At 39.2% G+C, this 12,101-nt stretch overlaps 1 protein-coding gene across 5 annotated transcripts in view; it reads left to right on the forward strand.

Moving 5' to 3' along the window:
- The window catches only part of LOC112456223 (potassium voltage-gated channel subfamily H member 8), a 31,669-nt gene extending 23,199 nt beyond the window's left edge, over positions 1–8,470 (forward strand). For 3 of the 5 annotated variants that reach the window (XM_025018634.1, XM_025018633.1, XM_025018637.1), the window contains exons 7-16: positions 1,626–1,789; positions 2,496–2,709; positions 3,321–3,500; positions 3,722–3,921; positions 4,088–4,337; positions 4,679–4,938; positions 5,401–5,552; positions 6,229–6,451; positions 6,762–7,146; positions 7,991–8,470. In XM_025018634.1, the coding sequence (XP_024874402.1) occupies positions 1,626–1,789; positions 2,496–2,709; positions 3,321–3,500; positions 3,722–3,921; positions 4,088–4,337; positions 4,679–4,938; positions 5,401–5,552; positions 6,229–6,451; positions 6,762–7,146; positions 7,991–8,193 (2,231 nt within the window). In that variant the 3' untranslated portion in view covers positions 8,194–8,470. The remainder of the gene's footprint in view (positions 1–1,625; positions 1,790–2,495; positions 2,710–3,320; positions 3,501–3,721; positions 3,922–4,087; positions 4,338–4,678; positions 4,939–5,400; positions 5,553–6,228; positions 6,452–6,761; positions 7,147–7,990) is intronic. The other 2 variants (XM_025018638.1, XM_025018635.1) reach the window with 2 other exon arrangements.
- The last annotated feature ends 3,631 nt before the right edge of the window (positions 8,471–12,101 follow it).

Here is a 12,101-nt window from a genome sequence, read left to right on the forward strand (position 1 = left end):
CGAATTACGTGTATCGGCCCATTAAACATCGCGCTGTATATCTATACTACAATCACGTAAGTGAACGCGCTTTTCCCAAGTAAGAAAATAAATCAAGATCTCTAATCGTTACTTCGTAGAAATCGATTGCCCTTTTGAAATAATGTTTTCCGGGAAGGAAATGAGAAAAGTCCACCAATCATTCGCAACACGTGGAGCTCGTTAGATCGAAACCAAGAGAGGCATTCTCGGCGACCCTCCTTTTTTCTATATCGCGTTATAATGAGTGGTCCATCGGTTCAACCCTCGCAGCTTCTTCCAAATGAAAACATACCAGAAATGTTTTCGCGCGAATGTTTTTCCAAATTGTTTTTCCAAGAAAGCTCCGAACTGACTGACAACGAGGGTCTCGAGAGTGCCGAATAACGGGACGGCGACGCGTTTAAATCTGCATTAATCGAGTAAACAAAGCCACTTTAACTTTTTCGACAACATCGAAAGAAAGTTACCGGATAATGGAGCAGGTCAATTAAGAGGGGATTTAATGACGATGGAAGAAAAGCGGGTTTTACCTTGAGGAAACCTTTAAACGACGAGCTCGCATTATAATGCCGATCCTTTGATTTAACTCTTTAATCGTTCGCGATATCGTGACTGCAGGCTAATTCTGACGCAAACGTTTTCGTGGGGCACTATACATTGTGTTGCAAACCACGTTAAATAAACAACAAGCATTTTCAATACACTCGCTGGTTTAACGTCGAATTTTAACTGTCAAGCGAAATTGCGCTGTCATGAAATTGAACGAGGTCTGATAAAATTCGCATTAAAAGACGTCCGCATTACAAATTGGAACGAACTTTTTTTTATTTTCTCTTTCCTTGCACGCGAGAGCGTGCACAACACGTTTTAATGACAGAGTCTTTAAATAAGTTTATCATGTTGCGATTAATGCAGGATTAACGAATAACGATATTTCGCGCGCATCGACGTGATATGTAAAATATCGACTATCTGCGACTTTTAAATGAAGTTACTTCTCGGATAAGTGGACGTGGAACGTGAATTTCGCGGCTGAAATTCAATTTGCAAATGAGATTAAAAGGCATTCATCGCACAAAGCCGAAGTTTCGCTGAGCTGCTTGATGCGTTTGTAGGAATAGAAACTCGGCGTAGGACAACAAGCAGGAAAGCCTCTTCGTTTAGTTAGGCTACGTACATGCAGACTCCGCGTTTACATTTGCTCGCAATCACGATTATTGTCGCACCCCAGGGGTGAAAACAATGTTTTCTGCTCGACGAAAACATGCTTAATTGACACTTTTCTACAAAAAAAAAAAAAGATTAATCAGGGACAATTCACACAAACCAATGGATCGTAATTGCGATTTGTTCAGCAAGACTTGCCGAACAAACTTTTGCGGCTAAATCAAAGTGTAAAGAGTACTTAGTTATAATTATAAAATATTTAAATTAAGATCTTATTTTAAATCCCTGCACTTTCCTTAATCATATAATAATAACTTTCGGGATTCTACGAGATTTTAAGGTCGTAGCTACCCTCAGATACCCTCTCGTACGTGCGAAAGATCCTGATGATTCCATGTGCATTACGAATGTATGTATGCTTTATTATTCCTCCCCAGATATCGTTTTGAACTTCAGAACAACGTACGTGAGCAGGAAGGGCGAAGTAGTCAGCAATAGCAGAAGCATCGCCGTGAATTACGTGAAAGGCTGGTTCTTTGTTGACCTCGTAGCGGCATTGCCGTTTGATTTTCTCTATGCCTCGGACGTTTACAGTGGCGAGGTAGGTATCTTCCATCCGCTTACAAATAGCTTTATGGGTTAGCTCAATTTCTAGTAAGTAGCAAGTGACTTTTACGCGATAAGCCCTTTTCTCGTAAAATAATGAATCTGCAATCTCGTCTTGCAATCTCCAAGAGATTGGATTCAACTCTTTACAGCACTTTCTAACTTTTAATTTAAAGTAAGAAAAATTTCTCGGTTTTTTTTTTTAATAATATGGAAATTAAATTAAAATAAAAATAAAATTAAAATTAAAATAAAATATTGAAGCAAGACGAAAATCTAAGTAGGAGTACTCGAATTACGACGGAGAAATTTGTGTAGAATGGTATGTATTTTCTCGCCCTAATATCAGATAATTGCTAATTTCAAATTTCCGCCAAGCATCAACCTAATGAAGTTAAACTAATTAATTTACCCCAAGTCTAATACAAAATCGATGCCTTATGTCAAAATTAACTATTAAATCCCGTTGCCGAAATATCCCCTTACGTTGCTATTTTCAATTTAGTAAACCACTCGCACTCGTGCGCAAAATTGTGGATTTATTAAATATGTAAAATAAACAAAATTGTTTTTGCAATAAAATATACGATTAAAATTACTACAGCGTTTAACATCTCGGAGACGCTGTATAGATGTCCTAATGTGTGTCGTTAAAAAGGTGCCAGAGTTAAATAAATGTTCCTTACCGATCTCTGTTACAGGATTCAGCGCACAGTAACATTCATTTAGTGAAACTCACAAGATTACTCAGACTCGCGCGACTGCTACAAAAAATGGACAGATACTCGCAATACAGCGCGGTAATTTTAACGATGCTTATGTTATTTTTCATCTTGGTGGCACACTGGCTGGCTTGCATCTGGTACGTGATCGCCGAAAAGGAGCGATTGCGGAACGACAAGGATTGGGATTTAGGTAAGTCTCCCGGAGCAACTTCGACATTATTATTTGCAAGTATACGTTCGCGTTCCGCGACGTGGAATTTTCATGGGAAATGCGAAATGCCGTGTGCGTGAAAGTAGCTAGATTGCCAATTCTTCGAGAACACGCAAGTAATCTCTATAGTGTATATCTATACAAAAACAATCTAAGGACTTCGTGACCTATAAAAATCGCTCGACGCTATATCTATCTTGCGAAAGGATGTCTACACATCCGGCGTAGAATTGCGCGAACTGATCTGTATAGCTATAGAAAAGATCCCTATCGACATGGGAGCTCTTGCATAAGATTTGTAGAGATTGTTATCCGATAGTTATTGAGAAACTGTTTCAGCATAAGAATCGTCTCTCCATAGAAATATAAAAGTATAAGTTCCACGTGTCAAACGTAAAATATGGAAATACAAATAATAAATGCAAAAAAGAAAAGTTAAACAATATGAAAATTAATATTTATGCAGCTGGATAATATTTTTATTAAATTGCATGAAAATGTAGTAGTAGTTAGCATTTCAAGCGAGACGAAAATAAATGATAAACAATCCATTAAACTGAAACGCTGGAATTGCCGTTAATATGTTCTAGGCTGGATACATACCCTGGCTGAGAGATTAAAAATATCAGTGGAAAACGTCACGCACACAGAGAGCTACATAACGGCATTATATTTTACTTGCAGTAGTCTGACTTCCGTAGGTTTCGGAAATGTTTCGGCAAATACGTTCTCGGAGAAATTCTTCTCTATTTGCACGATGTTAATTGGGGGTAAGTTTTATTTAATTTATCGATGAAAAATGAGATTCATATGTTTTGCCCGTAAAATTTCCTACAGTATTATATAATTTTCACATTTAACATAATTTCATTTATACTATTTAATCGAGAATCATCTCTTTCCTGATATTGATAGCGATTTAACGTGAAATCATTATGTTCCATGTACTCAATCGGAACATTTTACACACATTGTAAGGTTTACATTTCAGCTCTTATGCACGCTGTGGTATTCGGCAACGTTACTGCGATTATTCAAAGAATGTACTCTCGAAGATCTCAATATCAAACAAAATTACGGGATCTCAAAGATTTTCTAATCTTACATCAAATCCCGGACGAGCTCAAGCAGCGAATGCAGGATTACTTTCAGACTATGTGGTCGTTAAACCACGGTATTGATGTGCACGAGGTAAAAGGATACCGTGCTTTGTTTTCTTTTTAATTAAAGCAATATTACAATATATACCGCTAAGTTCTGTTATATTAAAGCAACAAATGAAAAGAATAATGATAAAAATGATGCAAATTCCTACAATACTTGTTCATCATCGCAACACGTAATAATTTTTCTACAGACCCTCAAACAATTTCCCGAGGAACTACGGGGAGATGTTTCAATGCACCTTCATCGAGAGATTTTAAGTTTACCGATATTCGAAGCCGCCTCACAGGGATGTCTAAAACTACTCTCGCTGCATATCAGAAATAACTTTTGCGCCCCCGGCGAATTTCTTATCCACAAAGGCGATGCGCTTTCGTACATCTATTATTTGTGTAACGGATCTATGGAAGTTGTGCAAAACAGCATGGTGGTCGCGATTTTAGGTAACAAACAAATAAAACGCAAATAAAACTCGGGTTTATGCGATTTATTTTTTTTTATAATTAATATCATTGCCAAATTGTGGATAATGCTTAAGTCTGAAACGTTTTATATTGAGCACGTTAATTTGAGATTAGTTTGAGATTTTTTTAAATTAATACGCAACTCAATGTACGAAGTTATTAATTTACCCAGGTAGCAGAGTGACGTATACGTCAAATGACGTATTAATAACGTCTTAATGACGTCTCTAACGTCAATAAAACGTCATTAAGACATTTTTAAACGTCGTCTTGATACCTGGGTATGAGCAGATCTCACCCCTGACTTCTTATTCTTTAAGGAAAGGGAGATTTAGTGGGTTGCGATATAAATGTTCATCTGCAACACGGGAATAATGGCGGAGGTACGACTGGATCTGGTTCAGTTGATATAGTAAAATCCAGCTGCGATGTCAAGGCGCTAACATATTGCGATTTGAAGTGCATACACATGCAGGGCTTAGTCGAAGTTCTTCGACTCTACCCCGAGTATCAACATGAGTTTGCGCACGATATACAACACGATCTTACGTACAACTTACGTGAAGGATACGAGGCGGAGGTAATTAATTTTACATATTCCCTTAAGAGAGAAAGAAAGAGAGAGAGTGACGAAAAGGAAGAGAGAGGTAGAATTACTAAGGTATAACAGATGTCATTTTAATTATTGAAGATATATTTAGAGAACCATTGAAAAGGGTTTAAATATTTTATAATTTATTGAAATATTTCAGAAGATATTGATTTTCAATTTTAAATAGAATGTAATATGCTTTACTTATATATTTTACGTATATTTTGATGTATACAAGGAGTAAGAAAATATTACACATTTAATATCTATATTATAAGAAGAATTTTATTTAAGAATTTATATAAGATTTTATATATATATAATATGAGAATTAATATAAGAATTTATTATTATAAAAAGAAAACGAAAACGGTTTTATTACTCCACAAAAATCATTGAGCTCCGTTCAGGTGTGAAATTTAACAGCCTTCTTTGTCGCGTAAATTTTAGCAGGAGTCCGATGTAAATGGCCCGTCATTGACACTGCCCTCCATCAGCGAGGATGATGAGAACCTAGCCGAGGAGGGCGAGACTTCTCCCCTCTCGCCCCCAAATAAATCACCACTTCACGGCACTTCGAGTCCGCGACATGCCAAGTTCAGGTAAGTCCCTATATTGAAAAAGGGGATTCTAAAATTGAAAAAAAATTCGGGAAAACATCTCGTCACTGAACATCTTATAAAATATGGAAAGCTAAAAAGGGAAGATATGTTGTAAACGATGGCAAGATAAAAATTTCAACGGTATAAAAAGGTTGAGATAATGGATAGACCATGAGAGTGGAAAAAAAGTTAATCTAGTGGTTTAGGATTTTTTGCCTTTCCATTTTTCTCGACTAAACTTTTTTTTCGCATCAACCTGCTCTTTCGAGGAAAATGAAAGCTTAAATATATTTAAATATTTTTATTTATCGAATATCTACAGCCAATATGTTACTGCTCCCAGAAAAAGAACACTCCTTTTTCAATAGTGGTTTGAAGTATTTTATTAAGTAGCATTTAAGTGCAAGGTAAAGGCGAGGTGTAAGAAAAATACCTTCGGTTGTAAGGCGAGCAATTTATCGACACCCTTTCTGAAGAAAGAAGTCCTCAATTGTAGAATAACATAATTTTCCGCTCGAGAAATTCAAGAATATCCCGAAGTCACGTTCGATTCGGCTTTAGACGGTGATATACCTATATCGTTGGTAAATTGCGGGGTGTATAAACCACTTTTGGATTTCTTACTTTAGGATTCTCGCGTCGCAATTCCGATATCGTCCCGTTCTCGATATTTCAGATCAGATACCCGTGTAATGAGGAGTAAAGTTAACTTTGTTTGGAATATCAGGGAGGATTATAGAGAAGGTAGGCGAGCGGGAAGAGGAGTCTTGCTGCGAGGAGGTAGGGCAGCGCAAGTGATCGCGCAAGAATCCGTAGAGGAGCACATCCGAGGATCGGTTGAGCGACTCGATAATCAGTTTTCCACGCTACACCAGGACGTTGCGACGCTCAGTTGCGAGGTACATTATACGGAATCCTTCATTTCAATCCGGCTCGGAGACATTATGCAAAATTGTTTTGCACTTATTTAGCTATACCGGTGCTTGTCAGTCCTTCAAGACATCTTGGCTTTAAATAAGAGTCGTACTACGAAGTCGTGCAAGAAACGAATGAATTTTAAGAGAAACTGATCCGGAGAAATTTATTTTGCAGAACTGAATTTTTAATTTCTATTTTATTTTTCATTTCTATTCGGACAAATGCAAAACGTCCGGATTATTCGAGGGGAGCTTGACCGTGAGATTAAAATGACGCGCGTTGAATCGACAGGTGCGGAACGCCATTCAAGCGTTGCAGATGCTCGCCTGCTCACCCCAGAGTAATCCGAATCTGCCGACCCCGGCGGCGAGCCGCGGCAGCGGTGTCCTCGCGAGGAGCTCGTCCCATCCCCCGGACGCCATTTGTTGGAATCCGCCGGCGAGATTGATCGACGCGTCGACGCAGACGAATTGGCCGGTCGATCTGTTCGAGACGTGGGTGCGCGCGAATCCCCGGAGGGCCCTAAAGGCCCTCGGCCTCGATCCGGACGTCGTTCTCAGGTTACAACCGCCGTCGCCCACGCCGTCGCCGTCTTCGCCTCCACCGCCGCCCTACGAACCCTTATCACCCTTGGCGGGCTCGCCGCAGCAATCGCCCTCGCAATCTCCGACTACAGGTAATTTTATCCCAAGCGCTATACTTTCGTTAACGCATTAGAGTTAGAGGCAGCTACTCGTACATAAAAAAAAAGGAAGTCGCGAGGGATTGCCAGGAGCTTATTAAAACAACGACTTGATACAAACGGATGGATTCCATTCGAAAGAGGGATGGTCTCTTGGGTAGGCAAGATACACGCGCGCGTTGGAAAAATAATACTTCTTAGGAAATAAATGTATATTTTCCCCGGTGGATGAAATATCTCATATATTATGAAAGAAATACGGCTCATCATGGGAAGGATAACCACTCACACGATTTCACGAACATACGTTTCAACGTTTTCGCAATAGGGATATTTCTCCGAGAAGAAAATGCTCCCCTGTGCGGAAAACGTCTCTCTATTACGAGAAACACGTTTTATGAAGCAGAGATATCTCGCTTGCGGGGGCGGCTGCGTCCCTGTTCGTACATTTACACAAGGAGTAAAGGGTTGCGCGGTGGCGGACTTGAACTGCCGATGAGTTACTCTACAAAGGGGACACCTTTTCACCTTACCGTCCTACACGGGATATTTACTTGTGCGCAAGTTAGCCACATGTGTTTTCCCAGAGGGACATTTTCTCTTTTGGCAAAAATATCTCTGCGTTAAAAAAATAATCACATATATCATGACACGTCCGACAAGTTCATTTATTCACCGTACGATAAGTCAATCTCACAATAATTGTCGCAGTTTCAAATTCTGCGGCACATGCAGCAACGGTCGTTCACTTTGTCTCCTTGGTCGGCACACAGACTCGGCACCGCTTTGCCGATAAGAATCGCCGGACGATCTTAAGATACTTTTGAACCGATTTCAGGAAATGACAGCTACGTTTTTGGAATTGCTCGCAACGCTCGGCACATTCCCCGATTGTACAGGCCGCCCAATTCAGCCTGGGATCCCGACAACAAGCTGTGGCACCGCTTCAGCGCCGGCGACGCCGACAATGCGTCGCTGTACCAGGCGTTACGACGTCTTCCGGAGTCACGCTCATTGAAGTTCGATCCGTTCGATAGCTGAACTGGTTAATTTGCGAGCTCGCGTCCCGCTCGAAAAATTCGTTTTGACGTAAATGCGGAAGGAAGAAACGCCGGATTGAAGAATAAAACGCAAGTCTAGCAAATAAAATAGTTCTATAGTCTGGAAAATTTCAATTCGGAGGCTTGTACGAGAGCTGGTATACGAGAGCTAATCGGTCAACCGACAACGCGATAATTCCAAAGCAACAGGCTTGAGGCAATAATGTTTGATTGGCAGGTTAATCGCGACATCGTCAAACCGTTAGACATTCATCGGGATAAATATTCCGGCGCTTTAATGTTACGGACAGAACGGAATAATTTCTGATAAAATAAAACTGGACGTTCTCTGACAAAAAAGAAAATTGCTGGGGGCTATTGAGCGCGCGGTCTGCAATGGAAATGGAGATCAACGATGATATTTACGAGATTGATCAAAAAGTGGTAATTTCAAATCACGGCCGATAATGCACATGCATATTCAAGCGGCACGTAATATAATCATAACGTAAACAACCGCGTTGACGCGATACTAGATTACTCGTAAATTGACATTTACGTTTCCTTTCGCCGTTAACGTCAATTCGTGATCTCGTTGGTAATAATTTAACTCTTGAATGCATTCGGTTATTTTGATCACAAGATGAGATAAATTAAGACTGACTAAATATGCATATCAGAGCAAATATGCTTACAATATTCTGTTTAGGCAAAAGAAAGCAGGAAGTATTATATATAAAAATACTTTTTAAACCTTATCATGATATGAATACACATATATATCAATATCCGATTACGATATTATGCCCAGCGACATATATATATAATTTATTAATATTATATATATTAATATTATCATTTAATACGATTAAATCGGTGATGAATAGATAATATATTCCAATAAAAAGTATTTTTATTGTATTTTTAAACACAAATTTTTTCAAATACTTTTGCGATTTACAAACGTCTCATTACGTATAACGTAAGATTTTATTAAATCGTCGTGCATTCAAGAGTTAAGCGATATTATACGTATATTGTCCTAGGCATTTCTCACTGCCAAACAGGATAATACCTGACTTTATACGCCTCTGCTTTTTTTCGTTCTCAAAGTAATATATTCGTCCTTTGAATAAAATAAACTCTCTCGCCTGTCGTATGTAATTCTAATTTAATGATTACAATATGTACGTTGAAAACGTACGCTCTGAAATAATATTCGACTATCGAGAACTATAATTATCCTGCCGTCTCTACAACCTGCGTAAGCAATTTCCAGAAAACCTATAAAAACCTACACCACCTATAAACCTATACGAAGCGTTTTCTACTTAATATTAAATAATATATAATTTTGTAGATAGTTGTACACGTAAATTTAATTCATGCTCATATATAAGCGCGCAAGCTTGAGGAGTATATTGGGTCTTCGCTATTACGTTAAGTTGCATGTCTCCGCTGAAAACAAGTCGAACGCTTCGCGCATCTCCGTCACGCGAAGCAATTCCATGGGATATCACGAGGGTTACGAGCCGTTTATTCGAAAGTTAGGGTAGCAATAATGTGCACAACAAATTTCAATGTACACCGTCGACGTCCAATCTAGAGAGTATCCGTAGTATGTTCGTTAAGTAGACATATAAATTAAATATAATAACGCGTTTTCGCGCGCAGAGGAGACGACGATGACGACGATTCGGAAGTGACGCGGCGACCCGTCACTTTACTAGGCGTAAAATAACTTCGAGCCTACTTCGTCGGGGATGCGTGTCGATCGTAAGCTGCGTCACTGAGAATCTGTCTCATCTAGCTGTAAGTTACTTCTTAGATTAATTCAGACATGTATATAGGGAGAGCGACGTTGAAAATATGTGATAAGGCACGGCTTTGGCCATGCACGACTACGTTCGTTCGAACACTTCCGCCGCTATTTGTGAAAAATTCGTCGGCGTGCCGCAGGTGCTAAAAAGGCAAAAGGGTAAAAATTATTAAAGCTCAATTGTTCCATTGTTTCACAGACGCGCGATCTAACTATGGAAAAATATCTAAAAATCTAAATATCTGAATATGAATATATTCTTCGGAAATGTATTCATTGGTTCCTGGTTTATCATGCAGCTATCGCGCGAAGAAAGGTTAATAATCGTGAGAAAGTACAATTACTTCGAATTTTCGATTGGACGCGTTGTCAACGTTGAGAGAGATATGAAATATTTTCACAAATATCGCTGGAAGGAGCTGTTTTATAAATATTTCATATATTTTGTTATACTATTTCTATGCTCCTCGCATTATAATTCAAGCTAGGTACATTATGACGTTATATCTAACACCCTTCATGACTTCTATCACTTTTTACACTCCTCTAAACAGGACTGCGAAGTAGCATGATCCTCTCCATGAATTCTATCGTAATAAGGTCAATAAGCACAAACAAGTAATAGAACAGTTTTCTTCCTAATTATCTATACTCGAAGTCAAGAGGACCTGTTTGAAATATCTTTAAAAGAGTATTTTTGACCAGCTGGTTGAGCGTACGAGAAAAGAGGCGTTACATCAACGCTCCTGTTCCCGTTAATCCCTTACCGCGTAGTCATTTTTTTCCGTCGCAAAAGGTTGCCACTCACAAAACAAGTGCGTTAACGATGTGTAAAAATAGATATTCTATTCTAAAATATTCTATTCCCTTTAAATGAGAAATATAGAATTTAATGTTTTTCATCGGCAATAATACACGAAGGATTCTATAGAGGTGGTAGATTGAAGTAGTTCCCCGCGCGGAATGACGCAATAAAATCTCAAAAGGTATATAAATTTTGATAAGCCATCGCGGCGGGGCTTTTATCGAACGCGTACACTCGGTGTATACTATACGCTGCGCCGTAAGGGGTTAACACAGAATTATTATGTATGTACATACATACGTAACTGCGCGTACAAAAGTAAGCCGCGAATTTACGTGCGAAGACAAGAGATTATCCGATTAATTCGAACTTTGCGCAGTCGTGTTTTCTCATTGTACATTTATCAACAGAACTAGTTAGGGAACTTCAAATGACGGCCTTAAAATAAAGATTTATTTTTTTCACAATGATAAATGTCTGGCAACAGGTGAACGTAGCGAAGCGGAGCGATCTCTAAAAATGATTTCGCCGCGCGAAACGGAAATAAAACAGGAAATATGAAAGAGGGACAGAGAGAGAGAGAGAGAGAACAGGTATTTCTTCTACGACGTTATTCCTTACAAAAATATATATCTGAACGTTTGTAAATATTTTTAAAACACTTGTACAATGTGCTTATAAGTGGCATTCTTTGTTCGACAAATGAGTTATGAATAATAATAAATGAAAAATAATTATAAGCAACTGTGTATGTGTGTGTGTGTATGTGAGAATACATTCTGTGAACCAAAATTTCTTTCCATCAAAGTTTTATCTTAAAATACAATTATATTTAATTGCAATTGTAGAGAAAAGTGTATATATATTCGTTTTTTCTATAGAAAATGAAAGCTTGTCATGTTAAACTTTGCAACAGTTATCGCGGAGAGGGCACGAATCTGGAGCAAGTTATAATTTAACAAAGCCAAGGGAAACCTCACAGTCACGTAAAACTCGTGCGCGACCGCGTTCTCTCACTCGGAAATCGTAAACGGGCACTTCGGAAGGCGTCTATACTCTATGATCCGCCGAGAATTTACCCTCTCGCGAGAGGCGGAGAGAGAGCTGTTCGCGCAATAAGCCGTCGCGCAATCCTGGAGCGCGCGGATGCTGGATCCACCGAACGCTGTGCCGCTGTGCCGCGCTCCAGCGACGGCGATTGAAGGTGCGAACGGATCGTCTGCGGATCGTACGCGGGAGCAGAAAATAAACGTGTTACGGGGGGCTCGCGGCGGGCCATTTTTGG

Source organism: Temnothorax curvispinosus, unplaced genomic scaffold (assembly GCF_003070985.1).
Source record: "Temnothorax curvispinosus isolate PA1 unplaced genomic scaffold, ASM307098v1 QBEX01006657.1, whole genome shotgun sequence".
Classification (NCBI taxonomy): domain Eukaryota; kingdom Metazoa; phylum Arthropoda; class Insecta; order Hymenoptera; family Formicidae; genus Temnothorax; species Temnothorax curvispinosus.